Raw genomic sequence first — 15,445 nt, 5'->3', positions numbered from 1 at the left:
AATCGAATAATCGTAGTTGAATTACAGACATACAATTTTTATTTCAGCTGTCACTGGAAATTTTCCAATGATTTAGAAACGATTTCAAATCACAACTCAGACGAAGGCTGTCAGAACGACCTGTTCGATTTGGAAGAATATTGAAACTGATTGGAACAGGTCCGTACTTTGATATCTTCACTGTGATCATCAGAGCTTTGAAATCTCCTCCAGAAGGTCTTAAAGCCTTGTAAGGATGTCTGACAACCTTACAGAAGTTCCATATCCCAGTAATACTGGCTCCTTATGTCAGAAGAACCATTTTCAAACGAAATTGACTAGGATTGACTTCGATTGACTTGGACTGACTTGCTGGCTCACAACCGAGATGTCTTCCATTGCAGAATGGCGAACATTAGAAACGAGATGATCAGGCAGATGACCAGAGTGGAAGTTCCGAGCAGAAGACAAGCAGTTGAGTTGGTCTGAATGACGTTGTTCTCGTTGTTCGTGTAGTAGTAGCCCGACTGCGTATTCTCCGCATAGTTCCTGGCGCCACAGTGCGCCTTGAGCTCCGAGGTCATGTTCATGGCAATGGTGTAGCACTTGCGGTAGCTATAGCCGAAGAACAATTTCCTCAATTCGCCGTCCTTAGTCTCGCAATTTAGTTTGTGCACATCCATCATCCAGAGGGTTCGGCAATCGCGGATTTCCGGGAAGCGGAAGGCAAGGAGATAGCTGGAGTTCCGGCTGTCCAGCTTGAAGATACTGTAGGGATCCTTGGCGTTGATCAGCCGATTGCGATACTTCTTGGTCAGCGACTCCGGGACGCGGGACGAGCAGACATGGGTCATTGAGTCCGTAAAAAGATTCCTGCAAAGCGTTTGAAAATCATCGGCTACCATCATTTTTCGCTGTACGATCACAACGGAAATTTTGAATAAGTTTTAGTCTTCTTTTTTTCTGCTGTCTGTTCTGTACAAGTCTACTTTATGAATTTCTGATTCACGGCAATGTGACCTGCTAGCCGGACTCGATTAGATCTTCAGAACCGGATTGAACTCCAGCTGGCGGGATGGAGGTCGATATAATTGTTTGTTTACAAAAAACTGTTGGACAAACGTTTAGCATAAGTCAAGGTTAATTGGATGACTTAGTCATTCTTCTGTAAATAAACATATCGCACTTATGCAGGTTTTTACAACTCCACAAATGGATTATTATACTCATCTTAATTGAACACAAATATAAAAAAAAACATTATTAATTGTTTGAAGTACTGGTGAAAGACAGTTGATGGTTTGAAGTAGGTTAAATGAAATCTTGAATCGCAAATAGACTCTTCAAATAAAATATCCCCTCGGGCAATGAAAAAAAATCAAATTAGAAATAAACAAACTAAAGCCGGTGAAAAACATTTCTTTTTTTTTTTTGTTTTTTGATGCAAAAAAAAAGCAGCGAATGGAAACCCATTAATGACAGGCTTGATTAGCATAATGTATATTAAATGGAATACAAAGTGTTTGTGACTAAGCGAATGTGATAGCCGAAAAACAAAGTCCGGCGAAATTGTATACCTATAATTATTCGAAATTGATGTTTGTATTTTATTGTATTTTATTTTATGCTAATACGAACGCGATACTCTGGCCGAGTGATTCCCAAAATCCCAAAATAGATGCGTGAGTGTGCGGAAAGGTTAACCCCAAACTCCAAAACTGGTCTTCCCGAGGAGATGGTGATGGTGATGGTGATATTGTGTTTTCGATGCTTTTCGCTGGTTTTCGATGGTAGCGATTCATTAGAGAGAATGGACCCGGCACGCCAACACTTGACACCCAATTCCGTCAGAACCAGATGAGCAGGTTGTTGAACCAGGCGAATCCGTTTATATAATAGGCTGCCAGGCCGAAATCGATCAACAGTCCGAAACGGAAAGATCTAAAGTAAACAAGCCATCCAAGATGCGAGCTGCCATCGTGTTGGTCGTTGTGATTTTCGCACTCCTCAGTGTCCTGGAGGCCGTGCCCGCTCCTCAGTTCGGATACGGTGGCTACGGCGGATACCCCGGCTACGGCGGATTCGGAGGCGGATACCCCGGCTACGGCGGCTTCGGTGGCGGATTCCCCGGTGGCTTTAGGCGCGGCGGATTCGGCGGAGCCAGTGCCTCGTCCTCGGCCTCGTCCTCGGCCTCCGCTGGCGGATTCGGCGGTGGCTTCTACGGATAGGAAGTCCAGTAGATGATTAAGCTTAAGCCTGTTCAATTCAAATAAACCAAATCAATATTCTTGTGACTCCAATATCTGTGGTTTGGTTTTTATGGGTGAGCATAGCAAAGTTAGCATTTGAAGTCAATGTTTACGTCTACAGAACAGAACACAAATATGTACCAGGTTTATGGGTGTAAAGTTTTGGTTGGTTTGGAAGAAGTACAGACCCACTTGTTGGTGTATTAAACACATTTGAATTACCGAAGTCTGTGCGGTCGACATTTTGCTGCTGCAACAAGCATTTAAACGTTTTTAGTAGAGAATGCAGGGAACTTTCCGGCCCAGAAACGAACTTTCACTTGGCCAAAATGTTCGATTCGACACAGCTGTGGCTCACATTCGCCTGAGCCGCAAGTATATCAATGCAGGGGGCTTCGTCCTTTCCCTTCGTCGATGCCAAAGGATGCCAAAGTCAGGTCAAATCCACAGAATGTGCATCGAACTTGGTTCAACGACTTTGCGGCATCATTAAAAACTTTTGCCCGGCATCTTGAGCAGTCCTCAGTCCTTAGTCCTTGGTCCTTAGCCGGGGCTTCACTGGCCTGACTCCGGCATTTTGGTCGCACACATCTGGAGGACATCTTCTTATATTGTTATTTTTCAAATTTATGTCCTTCGGCCGAGGGCACCACAGGATGGGAAAAGGCCAGAGAATGCAAGTTAAGCTGAATAGCTTCTTTGCCTGTTGAAGTTCACTCAAAGTTGCATTGATGGACGCGGCAGTTTGGTCCAGCTCCGGCTTTTCACCCGATCCACCGCCGTCCATTCGACGTCGCGGCTTTGGCACTGATGTTCATCCTGTGTGCGAGCTGTGTGTCCTGCGAGTCCGGCGACTTGGATGCCTCTGTGGGTCGTGTGGCCACTGCACAATGCCCCTGTTCTCTATGGCCTCCATTCATTAGAGCCCTGCAAGTCATGGGCATTCAAAGGCATAATATAATAACGCGTTTATGCCCTCTCAGCGATTTTATGATGCCCCATTGCTGCAGCGGCCGAGCCAGAATAATGATGACCACAGGAGTCACCAGGATATGCGCCCCTCAGTTGTGTGAGTAATGACACAGTTGAATGGTTCGTAAAATGAGATATTCATCGCAGCCTCTATGATAACATTTAGTATTCTTATTCTCTAGAGAAACCGCTTAAAAACGTACAAATGCAAAGGACAAAGGACATTTTCTAGGGTTTTATTTTACATTGAATGTGCTTTTTTGAGTGATTGAAATGAGTGATGTTGCGACCAAAATCGAACGGCTGCCTAATCCCAGCCAATTTATATGTGTGTGTGGCAATGCAAATCAAGGATTCTTTTCGGCAACACGTAAAGGGCGGTTCCAAGGATTTTCGTGCTGGAGTGGGGGCGGTATGAAGTGCAAACTGTTCGCCTAAAATATGTCAATCGGAATGTAAATCATTGCGTAATTTGCATTTTGAGCAAATCAGCTCCAATTCAAATTGCCGATGCCCGGTGCGTCAGCCACCTACTCCCCCTCCCGAATCCCCCGCGAGCCTAAAATCCTTTGCCTCTGTTGCTGGCAACACATGAGTTATGGCGACGATTTTGACAATTGTCAAGCGACGGGCCACGCCCATCTACCGAACGGGGCAAGGGGCGTAGAGGCGACGCATCCGTTACGTGCGTCTATATGTTTGCCGCTCGATTCGGGCCACATAAATCTTGGCTCTTGTTATCCAACATAATTGTGTTGACGTGCCTCGATGCGAATTTAAATCATGTTAATATCTATATTTATAGGGAATGCCGCCAGAAGTCGCCTCACTTTGAATGGGCTCAATATGTAGTCATCATTTGAGTTTGAAATATAAAATGCGTTATTAAACCAGTTTTGTTTTCTACGTTTAATATAAAACGATGGCTGTATTAAAAGCTGTGATACAACTAAGATTTTTACAAATTCTTATCGAAATAAATCTATGTTACTCGATTAGTTGAAAGAGATACATTGTTTTTCTGTAGCTTAATTATTTGTAGTTCCATTCCGATTGGACTATTTTTAATAAAAGGATTGCACGATAAGCCGATTGTAAAGGGAAGTGGTTTTAAATTCCAGAAATGAAACAGTGCACAACTTGGATGCACGTTTTGCCTGCAGAAGGAATTAGATTTACATTCGGCGTTTGGTAGCAACGAATTTATTTCGAAAATTATGCTTTGATTTATTTTACTTCGTTTTATTTATGCCTCCCTTAACTCTAAACTCACCCGATTCACCTGGTGCCATTTCCAGCATTTCGCCACTGTGTTGTGTGCCTGTGTTTATGACGCAACTTTCATCACGTACAACGTAGAGCAGATGTACATACGCCAAAAAGTATGCAACAGCAAAACGTGATTTCGTTTTAAATTTCAACAGCGAGTGCTGTCAAAGCTGAATTTATTTGCTGAACGCATTCATTTGGAAATTATCGAATAGGAAATTATTGGCTGCCGCAGAACAGACCGATTTTGTTGCCCGGAAGCGTTTAAAATTATTTCGGGCCAGAAAATAGTTTCTTACAAACGCTTAAGTTACATTCTTTAGTTAAGAGCGGTTCAAGCAACTACAATCACTTTCCCATAACTAAATGAAATTGCAGTAGAACTAGTATGTAATACAACACGCTGCTGACCATGGCAAACCACATGCTGCGATTGGCTTGGAAAAGCCCACAAGACCAGAGGTGCAACTTCGAACTATTCGAATAGATCACATAGGAGCTTATCTGAAATGAAAGTAGTTGCATGAGCATCTCAACAAGGAATAGCAGCGAATGCAGATACCTCTTTTGTCCAGCGAACTTCACTCCAGGAGTGCTTGGCTGAATCGTGGTACTCCACCGCCACATCGCACATGTTATCGATGAGATAGTAGTCCAAGGAGCGCACGTAGTATTGGACACTGCCGTAAACGACCCAAAAGAAGGGCGTGGTGAGGTCGAAGGTGAACACAGCTCCCCAATAAGCCTGGATCACACCGACTACAAAGTGATCGAAGCGGGAGGCCAACATCTGGGGGGCGTAGATTTTGTTTATGTTGAGCGCTGTCTTGGTGAGGCAGGCATGGAGTAGCCAGAGATGCTGCAGCTCCCTGTGATTCCTAGGCGATTTCGATTTCACAATTTGGTCCAGACGCCTGTTGACGCAATCGAAGCCACGAGCACCATTTCCAGAATATTGTTGGTACTACACATGAAAAAAATCCTGACCATGTTAACCAAGATTATCGCATCGCTCGAGTAGAACAGAAACAAGGTGTCTGTGACGCACAGCCAAGACAACGTGAAGAACTTCACAAATAGAAGAATCCTCAAGGACCTTCGTACACCGCCTATGCCCTTAAAGCCACATCGCTTCTCTTCTCGGAATAGTGTTAGCAGCAGTGGTTGCATCTCCTTAAACGCTGTGTCGCGAAATCCTCGCGACTGGACTGTGTACAATATGACCAGGAAGGACACCGCTTCCCTCACGTTATTGGTGATCAGAATGAGCTGCGGATAGGACCTTTTCTGCTGGAAAACCAATCGAACCTGCCACATTACGATGGGCAACATGATGAGCGTCACGATGTTGGCGACTAGAGCATAAGTCCGAGAAAATAGGGTACTATAAAACTTTCGATTGGAAAATTGTTGTGATGTAATTCCAATTGCCAGCGAGTAGCGGAAATACAATTTAATCATCCAGTAAACCATGACGACGTCCTTTGTGCACTAGTTTGTAGAATTAACTGATGACTATTGCTTGGCTAATGAGCCCGCGAGCCCGATTTCATTGAAAGCAAGATAGAAATGCGGAAATGATACTGATACGAAGAGCATTACCCAAATGAATGAACTACAATACAAAGCTTAATTACTGAAAATCAAAAGAAACTGCACCAGGAGCATAAAGTGGCACAGAATGCCCTCGGCCATGTGGAGAAAGCTGGTTCGATTTGGCAGATACATGCCGCAGAGCTTCAGATTCAGCTCCATACTCCTTCCGTATATGATAAATGCGCCAAGCTGCCAATGAAATTAAATCGAGGTGTCAAAAGGACACCCGTATCATTGATCTCAAACCCTAGACTTACTTACCTCCTTGGACATTCTACCCTCGATGACTGCGTCCATGGGTTTACTATGATAAGTACTCATAGTTTCGAGAAGGTAATCGATTATGAAAATTTCCAGACTGCGAACGCAGCAAATGAAGCTCAGAAAGTAGGTTGCTGCATTTGGAGGAGACACTCTTTGTGGAATAGCAATGACCACGAAACAAAGGATGATGCAGTGCAAAAAGTAGTCGAGTCGCATGGCCAGCAGTTGGAGACCGCAACTCCTTTTTAACCTCATCGAAATCCTTTCAAGATGGGCGTGCAATGCCCACAGGTGATGAATTTCCCGTACCTGCCTTGTTGTGAGTGGTTTTAGGGCAGGAAGTAGATCCTCGATGCGCAGGTTGATGAACTCGTATCCTCGTCTGATGTTCCAGAAGTACAGAAAGTGCAAGAAGACTCCCCCGATCATTATATTGAAAGCTGTGTTAATGGTTAGGTCGGCGAGCAGTTGTATGAAATTATAACTTCGTATTCTGGCGAAGATCAGAGTAGACACAAAGTGGCCGACCGAAGTCACGGCGACTACACATGTTTTCAGAAGTAATACTCTGCGTAACTTGCTGCTCGTGCATTTTCCTGATCGCTGCATCTTGCGATTTAACTGGCTGTTTAATTGATAAAGACCTTTAAGCATTCTTTCGTCCTTACATCTGGAGATCAAAATAGACAATGTTACCGCATAAGTCGCACTATGCAGAACGAAAGGCGACATTACTATGAAGCGAGGCAGCAGTTCAACGCTTGAAATCAACGTGGCATCCACCCACAGGAAGAAGGGCAGAACAGCCAATAGTATAATATTCACAAGCAGTCCATATGACCGCATCATCCTCGTTTGATGGAGTCTGCCATCCACGAATCTGTAGGATGTCATGCCGATTAACAGGGCGTATACGTTATATACGGCAGTCAGTCTTTTCATATCTAAAGTATCCGCTGTCGTGGGAAGTTCAACGTAGACTAACACAGTGAAACTAAAAAAGTGGTAAGTTTAGACTAATAAAATTAAAGTGTCTCGAAATTGACTTAAGTGTAAAGCTGATAGCATCGATGCAGTCATATGGTACACAATCATGACAGTCTGACGTTTCCAGTTTGCAGAACATGTTTTGAATGTCATTTTTATCTGGCAATAATCTTAATAGCTCAAATAAGTTCTGAAATCACTCGACCCAAAGTGTGTAGTAAAAAACGTCGGACTTACGGACAACAAATTTATTGATAGTTATTCGCGGTACTAAAGACCACCTCGCATGACGAGATGAAACTGGTACAGCATGCTGGAGTGGACGATGATGGAGCCCACCATTTGCAACCATTTCCGCTTGTTGACGGGATAGAGTCCGCAGACCAACAGATCCAGTCGCGTACTGCTCTCATAGATCAAGTAAGAACTCAGCTGAAAATGGTAATTACTTTAGAAGGAAAGTTTACTAAATAAGACTTCATCTCAAGCCACCTCGTGGGACATGCTGCTTTCGGGGGCGAAGAACTTTGGCTGGATTTGGTACTCGCTGACCATATCGCAGATATAATCGTTCAGAAAGAAATCGAAACTCCGTACCCAGTAAACTAGGGATCCGAATACCTTTTTAAACGAGGGCTCCTGGTCGGTGGTCGAGTAAATCGTGCCTATGCAACCGTTGATTATGGAGTATATGAAGTAATCAAATCGCAGGGCAAGCATTTGGGGACCGTAGTGCTTGTTTATCCTGCGGGCTGTATAACTAAGATTTCTGTGCAGAGCCCACAGGCTGCGGAGTTCTTTTGACTTCCTCTTCAAGTCCATCGATTGGGAGGAGACAACCTCTTTTAGTTGCTGGTTGACAAAGTCATATCCCTTGGCTACGTGCCACAGCGAGATGAAGTAGAAGAATGTGGTGACAACCAGGATAGTTAGGGAAATGTTAACCAAGAGTCCATTGCAAAGATTGGACCAGTTTTGAGCTCTCCACTGGTAAATGAAAACCGCCGGAATGTACGACAAGCACGAGTAGGTCAATGTAAATGTTTTCAAGAAAAACATCCGTCGAAGTAGTGAGTTCATTTTCTTTCCCGTGCGCAACATTTCCCGATTCACTTGCAGCACAATGCGTTGCAAGTCCATCAGCATGGCGTCCCTGTAGCATCGCGAGATCAGGGTGTAGGCTATGGCAGCATAGTTGGTTGTAAACATGATGTACGGAGTGACCCTCATGTACGAAGGCATCCAGTCCGCCGCACTCAATAGCTTGGCCGATTTCCAGAATGCCCTCGGCAGCAAAGTCAAGCAGATGGCATTTATAAGCAAGCAATATATCCGAGTAATCCGCGACTGCCTGAATTTTCCACCCATTGCTTCGTATGACGTCATGCCGATGAACACGGCGTATACGTTATACGCTTGACCTATCCGCTTCATTGTTGGTAACCGAATGGACCGCATTTGAAGGGTTTCGCAGTGCAACTAAAGTTGTTAGCTCGTATTTTCCATCTCAAAAATGGTAATTAGGAAAAGTGTTATTCCGCAGGGCGATCCAAATCAGCATGGTAATGATAACCAGCCTTGATGACCAGTTTTCCATTAAGATTGCTCTGTTTTCGCATTGAAAGGGAAGTAATATGCTACTTGAAAAGACTCTTTAACTGTATTTAATATTAAAAAAAAACATTTTATTCTCTACATATTTGATTCCTATTACACTTATCTACTCAGTGTCAAATCAAACTGAAGCAGCAATATGGCGTTGCATGCAACAACTCCCATCATTTTAAGCCACCTGGCCTTACTGGGCAAGTAGAGTCCACATAAGTCGAGTCTCATGCTGCTCTCGTAGATCAGATAGGCACTAAACTGTAATTATAGTATTAAGTTTGGAACTCTATCTAGTTTACTCGATACTCTACCGCCTTCTGGTTTATAACTCCTTCGATAAGTTCGTGTTTTGGATAACTTTGATACCTGGCGGTCAGGTCACAGATGACATCGTTCAGGAAGAAGTCCAAAGCCCGAATGAAGTATATCAGGCCAGCATGAATTAACATCAGACTCATTCCTTGGAACAGGAAAATGATTCCCACGTAACCATAAACAACAGCGAACAAAACGTATTCGGTGCGCGAGACGAGCATGTGGACTCCATAGACTCGACTTATTCTGCGGGCCATTAGGCTGAGGGTCCAGTGAAAGGACCACAGATCTTGCAGGACCTCCGAGAAATCATTAACATTACTGCCAGACTTAAAGGAGGTTAGATTTCTTATCTCGCAATCCACAAAGTCATAGCCTCTAGCGATTTGCCAAAAGGAGGTGAAGTAAAAGTAGTTACTGGTGTTCAGGATGCTGTAGGCTACACCTATTATAATTGCTTCCAAAAATCGATCTTTTAGAAATAAAAACGATAGAAAAGATCCCAGATTAAGATAGGTGAGGGTGAACGACTTCAAATACAACAGTTTCCTAAGTTTTAAAATCGTTTTCCTTTCGGCCAGCTCCATTTTACGGTTTAACTGATCGGTTATGTCCACCAAATCGGAAAAAAGACTATCCCGATACGAGCGGAATATCAGAACATATACTATAACCGCATAGTTAACAGAATAGAGAACCAATGGCACCATAGACATCGTTTCCGGGAACCAGGACGACCTCATCATATCTGTGCCTGCGCACCAAAACATCCAGGCTAATGTTACTATCGTTCCAATGTTCCATACCAGGGCGTATGCCTGGGTTATCCTCGATTGAATACATTTGCCATTTACTATCCTGTAAGACGTCATGCCAATGAGCTGGGCATATCCATGGTAGATCTTAAATTGTTTCTCCATTATCCTGCCGCAGAGAACCTCTTTCTACCAGAAGTCAGCCTACACTAACCGCAGTAGTGTTTGTTTTGAAAATATTGAACCTATCTGCTTGCAGATAGCGAATGAGCATTCGTTTTGCCGATTGACAGATTATGACAACCATTAAAATTCCCATAAGTGTAAGCAAACGCAAGCCGTAGATCTAAAATTGTTGATAAGGCTTTTAAAAGCGAGTAGTGCTATTTTTAGCAACATGAATTAACTACCTTAGCGGTTTGTTTTTACTTTAATAAACCCTTTTTTCTGCGCAACAATGCCCGAATAGAGATGTTTGCACAAGCTCAAAGTTCAAAGCCGTGTCAAAACAATAGGATTTGTATTTATGACCTTGTTTACCAAACCTTGTTTACACCAACCCTTTTTTGACCTTTTGATCCAATGACAGGTACTAACTTAGTTGATTGAATGGCTAAATTCTACCTGGTTACTATATAAATACGTTGGATATCGGGATCAGCTTATCATTCGTTATCAGCACCTCAAGAAGTAAACATACAAGAATGGAAAGTTCTCTGTCGTTTCTCCAAGTGAATCCTGCTTGCCTTATTCTCCTTGTACTGGGAATTTCACTGGTGGATTTTATGGTCAACAATTGGTCCTACCCAAAGGCAGATTCATCCTGGCATCCTTCGACTTCTACTGTTTCCGCCAAGAAGAACAAAAAGTTCGGGAACGAGACTCCTTTGGTCAGAAATTATGGATTGCGACATCGCGCAAAACTTCTGGCTAGCGTAAAACGTCGGCTCGATCATCAGTTTTAAGATAACCATGTTGTAGATATAAGAAATAAGCAATAAGATATATCAAATATGACAATAAAAAAATTAATACACCATATAAACCTTACTTTGAACTTATCGGTTTTTAAGCGGGCTGTCGATAGTTATTCTTAAAAGCGAGGGGCTGCCAGATGGCTTAGTTCTGTGGCAGTCTGGCGACGCTGACATTATCTCTATGTTTTTACTCAGCTAATTTTAAATTTGGAAATAAAAACAACATTTCACTGGCTCTTTATTTTCAGCTTCAAATATAGTATTTGGTATGTTAAAGCAAATACAACTCGCGTATATCTGGTTTTGATTAGCTATTTCTGCGAGTTCGAGTAGTAGAGCATCTCTAAGAATCAACTGGTGCCATCACTGTGGACGGTGTTTATTTCGCCGCTTTTTATGTTGAGGAATTTTCTAAAGTCACGTTTCCTGGCACCGCGCAGCATGTCCTGCTTCTTGCAAGTGATGAACCCGATAACGGGGCAGAACTCCTGGCAGGAGCGCGGCGATGACTACGACTACCACCTGGAGGTGGCCAACGCGGGATTCGGCGACATGCTGCACGACTGGGAGCGGAATCAGAAGTACTTTGGCGCACTTAGGAAGACCATAGCCGGAATGCGAGAGGCGGGCAGGGAGGTGCACGTGCTGGACATCGGCACGGGCACGGGAATCCTGTCTATGATGGCCTTGGCGGCAGGGGCGGATTCGGTGACCGCTTGCGAGGCCTTCCTGCCAATGGCCAATTGCGCGGAGAAGATTCTGGCGGCCAACGGAGCTGGCGACAAGGTGCGACTCATCCGAAAGCGGTCCACGGAGATCCAAGTGGGCGAGGATATGCCGCGAAAGGCCAATCTGCTAGTGGCTGAGCTGCTGGATACAGAACTGATTGGGGAGGGCGCCATCGGTATCTACAACCATGCCCACGCCGAACTGCTGACCGAGGACGCCCTCTGCATTCCCGCCCGTGCCAGATGCTACGCCCAGGTGGCGCAATCTCCGCTAGCTGCGCAGTGGAACAGCCTGAAAACGATTGCCAACTTGGACGGCGAACCTTTGCTGCACCCACCGGAGCAGCTGAAGAGCTGCCAAGGAGAGGCGGCTCTGCACGACGTCCAGCTTTCGCAGCTGCCAATCTCCGCCTTCCGCCCGCTCACCGATCCCGTCGAGATCTTCCAGTTCGATTTCCAGCGCAAGCAGGAGCGGGAGAAGCAACGGGCGCAACTACTAAAGCTGCAGTCCAAGCAACCGGGGGCCGCTGAGCTGGTCTTCTACTGGTGGGACATTCAGCTGGACGATGGCGGCGAGATACTGCTCAGCTGTGCTCCTTACTGGGCGCATCCACAGCTGAAGGAGCTGGCGGCCGAGAAGGCAAAGGATCACCCGCTGCCCAATGTGGTGCCCTGGCGGGATCACTGGATGCAGGCCATTTACTACATACCCAAGCCCCTGCAACTGCTCGAGGCAGGTAAATCCTTCCACCTCAGCTGCCACCACGATGAGTACTCCCTCTGGTTCGATGCTCGCGAAGAGGCGCCCACGAAGAGCGTGCGGCGTCATACCTGCACCTGCGACCTGCACATGACCTACTCACGCGGTAGGATTGGCCAGCTCAACCAGTCCCCCCGAAACAAGCGCTACCTGCGCTACCTGGAGGAAAGCATAGAGGCGGAGAAGTCGAATGTCCTGGTCCTCGGTAACGGCTGCCTGCTGGGACTGGCTAGCTCTGCTTTGGGTGCTGCGTCTGTGCTGCTCCACGAACCCCATCGCTTCTCGCGTAGATTACTCGAGTCGATTGTTAAGCACAACCAGCTGAAGAACGTCCAGTTCTTGGACAAGGTGGAGGAACTGGAGGACTCTCAGCTAGCTGCGCTCACTCACATTTTCGCTGAGCCCTACTTCCTCAATGCGATTCTGCCCTGGGACAACTTCTACTTTGGCTCCCTGCTCACCAAAATCAAGGACAGGCTGCCGGAGGGTGTAAAGATTTCGCCGTGCTCGGCGCGCATCTACGCTCTTCCCGTGGAGTTTCTGGATCTGCACAAGATTCGAGCGCCCGTTGGCAGCTGCGAGGGATTTGATCTGCGTCTGTTTGACGAAATGGTGGAGGTACGTCTGCAATTCTTTATTAACTTGTTGATCAATAATTGAAATGTGGATTATTTTGCTTGCAGAGATCAGCAGAGCAGGCAGTGTCCCTGGTGGAGGCGCAGCCCCTCTGGGAATACCCCTGCCGCGCACTCTCAGAACCCCAGGAAGTCCTTAGTGTGGATTTTAGTAACTTTGGCCAAGAGCACAGCCTGAAGGGCAGCATTGAGCTCAAGCAGTGAGTGATTCGGCATTAATGTTATGCAAAGATTCAATTCAAAACTCATTCCCTTTCAGCACCGGAATTTGCAACGGAGTGGCCTTATGGGTGTACTGGCAGTTGGTGGAGGACAACAGCCCCAGATCCATTGTTAGTAGTGGTCCCAGTGAACCTGTCGTGCCCGGCGAGTTCGTAAAGTGGGACATGTTTGTGCGACAGGGTGTGCACTTTCCACGGAAACCCAAAGACGCTGTTACGCATCTTGAATGGAGCACGGATTTCAAGCCCCTGCTGGGTGAACTGAACTTCAGCTTTGGCCAGAAGAAGCTTTAACATTATACCATTTATTCACAATAATTTGGACAAATTACAACGTGCAACGAACGTCAGGGCAAATAGAATGATTAAGTGAGCAAGAGGCATAGTCGCAGTCTAGTCCTTGGGAATCTCGTTCTCCATGCGGGTGAGGGTTATGTTCCTGTCCGTCTGCGAGGCGTTGGCCACCTTGGAGCCGAACTCGCCGCCCCGGAGACGCATGCGCAGATCCAGGGCCCTGATGTCCGTCATCAGCGAGTGCTGCTTGTTCTCCAGATCCACGTCGATTCGCTTGCCGTGCTCCTCCAGCAGACTGAAGTTGGTCTTGCTCTCGTCGATCTTGGCCTGCAGTCGGCGTCGTATCTCTCGCAGCTTCTCCACCTCCAAGCAGAGCATGTCGTGGGCCAGGTCCATGCACAGTTCCATGCCCGACCTCTGGGCACGGTTCTCCAGGCGTGTCTCGGCCAGCTTCAGTGCATCCGTCTTGTCACGCAACGCATTCTCCGAGGTGCGGATCTCGCACATCGCCCTCTCCATCTCCTCCTTCATCTTGAGCTGCTGCCACTCCAGTTCGTTCCTGGCCCGCTGCGTCTCGAAGATCCGCTTGCGGATGGTGTGCTCCGCCCGCTCCTGCTGCGACTGCAGCATGTTGCGCGCCTTTTCGCGGCACACGAACAAAGCCTCCCGGATGGCGTACGTGTCTGCCAGCTCATTCTCCGCCAGCAGCTTTATGTTCTTCACGTTCTCCAGCCACGTCTCGTAGGAACAGGAACTAAGTGATTGGTTAGTTATCCTACTGAGCTAAGAGACGTACCATGTGTGACTTACTTCTTCGGATTCCTTGTGGGATCCGGCTTGTAGGAGATATTGGCCGAGTTGCGATCGAGCGCCAGCTGCGAGTTGTCCAGCTGCACCGCCTCCACCTTGAACTCGATCTCCAGCCCGATCTTGAAGCGCACTTCCTCCAGACGATTAAGCTTCTCCCACGCCTTCTGGCATCGATCGGCCAGCAGTCGCTGGTTGTTCTCCAACACGACCAGTTCGTTCTTGATCTCGGTGTCGGCCTCATCGTAGGTGATCTCCGATCCGAGGCGACCGTCCCTTATGGTCAGGCACTCGGCTATCACGGAAATCGGACCTGCCAACGCCTCCAGCTCCCGTTCCGTGGCATTCTTCTCCTCCTGCAGCATGAAGATCTCGCGCTCGATCTTCTCGAAGGACTTGGAAATGATATCCCGCCAGCGATTTAACTCGGAGATGCTGATGTTCAAATTACATATTATAAATCGTGCTGTTAATCCCAATCTAAGATATGGACACTCACCGATCGGTCAGAGCCTCATTTGTCTCGTAGTTGGCCCAGTCGCCCTCGATCCGCGTCTCGTTCCTCAGGGATCGGGATGAGTGGCGGATGGCAAAGGCATCAGCTCTCCTGGCATCCGCCACATTCCGCATCTGGTTCACTCGGGCGTACCAGTCCGTCAGCGAAATGTGCTGGAGCGGCTTCTCCATCGTAACCACCGAGCGGAATGCCATTGTGTTTGCAAAAGTTTAGGTAAAACAGCAGGATTTAAGCGTTAACAATTTCAGAAAGTGTGTGCTCCTAACTAGAACTCCCAAAGCGGAATGGAAAGTTGTTCTCAAACATCGATTTCAAGTGGCTGTTTGTTTGGTCAACGAACACTAGATCTCCAAGGCGCTGGGGTCATTGTCAAGGACTACGGGATTGTACTTCCTAACCACATACTTCCCTAGTTACAAAAATCAGATAAATAGAATATAATAATAATAATAATATAATTAAGATTTGAATAATGATTACTTAACGGCTTAAGGATACAGGTGAGAAATACA

General features: G+C 46.2%; 8 protein-coding genes and 1 pseudogene across 8 annotated transcripts; 3 read left to right on the top strand and 6 right to left on the bottom strand.

Annotated features, from left to right (window-relative positions):
- Positions 1-59: 59 nt before the first annotated feature.
- Positions 60-954, bottom strand: LOC6615656. The gene has a single exon (XM_002039991.2). The coding sequence runs from the start codon at positions 885-887 to the stop codon at positions 357-359; it is 531 nt and encodes a 176-aa protein (XP_002040027.1). The 5' UTR covers positions 888-954; the 3' UTR covers positions 60-356.
- Positions 955-1,887: 933 nt separating this feature from the next.
- Positions 1,888-2,279, top strand: LOC6615655 (neuropeptide-like protein 31). The gene has a single exon (XM_002039990.2). It carries the CDS (start codon positions 1,944-1,946, stop codon positions 2,205-2,207), a length of 264 nt encoding a protein of 87 aa, XP_002040026.1. The 5' UTR covers positions 1,888-1,943; the 3' UTR covers positions 2,208-2,279.
- Positions 2,280-4,817: 2,538 nt separating this feature from the next.
- LOC6615654 lies at positions 4,818-5,942 on the bottom strand (annotated as a pseudogene).
- Positions 5,943-6,098: 156 nt separating this feature from the next.
- LOC116800699 (putative gustatory receptor 59b) lies at positions 6,099-6,758 on the bottom strand. The gene is made up of 2 exons (XM_032717136.1): positions 6,327-6,758; positions 6,099-6,254 (listed from the first exon to the last, which is right to left on the bottom strand). Exons 1-2 carry the CDS (start codon positions 6,756-6,758, stop codon positions 6,099-6,101), a joined length of 588 nt encoding a protein of 195 aa, XP_032573027.1.
- An 828-nt stretch (positions 6,759-7,586) lies between these two features.
- LOC6615653 (putative gustatory receptor 59b) lies at positions 7,587-8,750 on the bottom strand. Its single transcript, XM_002039988.1, has 2 exons — positions 7,809-8,750; positions 7,587-7,748 (listed from the first exon to the last, which is right to left on the bottom strand). The coding sequence occupies exons 1-2, from the start codon at positions 8,748-8,750 to the stop codon at positions 7,587-7,589; spliced, it is 1,104 nt and encodes a 367-aa protein (XP_002040024.1).
- Positions 8,751-9,214: 464 nt separating this feature from the next.
- Positions 9,215-9,955, bottom strand: LOC6615652 (putative gustatory receptor 59b). Its single transcript, XM_032717134.1, has one exon. The coding sequence runs from the start codon at positions 9,953-9,955 to the stop codon at positions 9,215-9,217; it is 741 nt and encodes a 246-aa protein (XP_032573025.1).
- Positions 9,956-10,568: 613 nt separating this feature from the next.
- Positions 10,569-11,049, top strand: LOC116800426. The gene has a single exon (XM_032715290.1). The coding sequence runs from the start codon at positions 10,699-10,701 to the stop codon at positions 10,957-10,959; it is 261 nt and encodes an 86-aa protein (XP_032571181.1). The 5' UTR covers positions 10,569-10,698; the 3' UTR covers positions 10,960-11,049.
- Positions 11,050-11,319: 270 nt separating this feature from the next.
- Positions 11,320-13,698, top strand: LOC6615651 (protein arginine N-methyltransferase 7). Its single transcript, XM_002039986.2, has 3 exons — positions 11,320-13,077; positions 13,143-13,294; positions 13,354-13,698. The coding sequence occupies exons 1-3, from the start codon at positions 11,368-11,370 to the stop codon at positions 13,607-13,609; spliced, it is 2,118 nt and encodes a 705-aa protein (XP_002040022.2). The 5' UTR covers positions 11,320-11,367; the 3' UTR covers positions 13,610-13,698.
- On the bottom strand, positions 13,601-15,327 carry LOC6615650 (tektin-B1). The gene is made up of 3 exons (XM_002039985.2): positions 14,916-15,327; positions 14,420-14,851; positions 13,601-14,363 (listed from the first exon to the last, which is right to left on the bottom strand). The coding sequence occupies exons 1-3, from the start codon at positions 15,125-15,127 to the stop codon at positions 13,709-13,711; spliced, it is 1,299 nt and encodes a 432-aa protein (XP_002040021.1). The 5' UTR covers positions 15,128-15,327; the 3' UTR covers positions 13,601-13,708.
- Positions 15,328-15,445: the final 118 nt, after the last annotated feature.

The sequence above is a fragment of the Drosophila sechellia genome, chromosome 2R (assembly GCF_004382195.2).
Source record: "Drosophila sechellia strain sech25 chromosome 2R, ASM438219v1, whole genome shotgun sequence".
Lineage (NCBI taxonomy): Eukaryota > Metazoa > Arthropoda > Insecta > Diptera > Drosophilidae > Drosophila > Drosophila sechellia.
This window is presented reverse-complemented; position numbering and strand designations above follow the sequence as displayed.

Excerpts from the sequence above, each read along its gene's own strand:
- LOC6615656 (XM_002039991.2), bottom strand. The coding sequence starts at position 887 with ATGATGGTAGCCGATGATTTTCAAACGCTTTGCAGGAATCTTTTTACG.
- LOC6615655 (XM_002039990.2), top strand. The coding sequence starts at position 1,944 with ATGCGAGCTGCCATCGTGTTGGTCGTTGTGATTTTCGCACTCCTCAGT.
- LOC116800699 (XM_032717136.1), bottom strand. The coding sequence starts at position 6,758 with ATGATCGGGGGAGTCTTCTTGCACTTTCTGTACTTCTGGAACATCAGA. Across the intron at positions 6,255-6,326 it reads AGGGTAGAATGTCCAAGGAG|CTTGGCGCATTTATCATATA; the intron begins GTAAGTAAGTCT and ends TTTCATTGGCAG.
- LOC6615653 (XM_002039988.1), bottom strand. The coding sequence starts at position 8,750 with ATGAAGCGGATAGGTCAAGCGTATAACGTATACGCCGTGTTCATCGGC. Across the intron at positions 7,749-7,808 it reads AAAGCAGCATGTCCCACGAG|CTGAGTTCTTACTTGATCTA; the intron begins GTGGCTTGAGAT and ends TACCATTTTCAG.
- LOC6615652 (XM_032717134.1), bottom strand. The coding sequence starts at position 9,955 with ATGTCTATGGTGCCATTGGTTCTCTATTCTGTTAACTATGCGGTTATA.
- LOC116800426 (XM_032715290.1), top strand. The coding sequence starts at position 10,699 with ATGGAAAGTTCTCTGTCGTTTCTCCAAGTGAATCCTGCTTGCCTTATT.
- LOC6615651 (XM_002039986.2), top strand. The coding sequence starts at position 11,368 with ATGTTGAGGAATTTTCTAAAGTCACGTTTCCTGGCACCGCGCAGCATG. Across the intron at positions 13,078-13,142 it reads TGTTTGACGAAATGGTGGAG|AGATCAGCAGAGCAGGCAGT; the intron begins GTACGTCTGCAA and ends TTTTGCTTGCAG. Across the intron at positions 13,295-13,353 it reads GGCAGCATTGAGCTCAAGCA|CACCGGAATTTGCAACGGAG; the intron begins GTGAGTGATTCG and ends ATTCCCTTTCAG.
- LOC6615650 (XM_002039985.2), bottom strand. The coding sequence starts at position 15,127 with ATGGCATTCCGCTCGGTGGTTACGATGGAGAAGCCGCTCCAGCACATT. Across the intron at positions 14,852-14,915 it reads AATGAGGCTCTGACCGATCG|CATCTCCGAGTTAAATCGCT; the intron begins GTGAGTGTCCAT and ends TTTGAACATCAG. Across the intron at positions 14,364-14,419 it reads CCCACAAGGAATCCGAAGAA|TTCCTGTTCCTACGAGACGT; the intron begins GTAAGTCACACA and ends CCAATCACTTAG.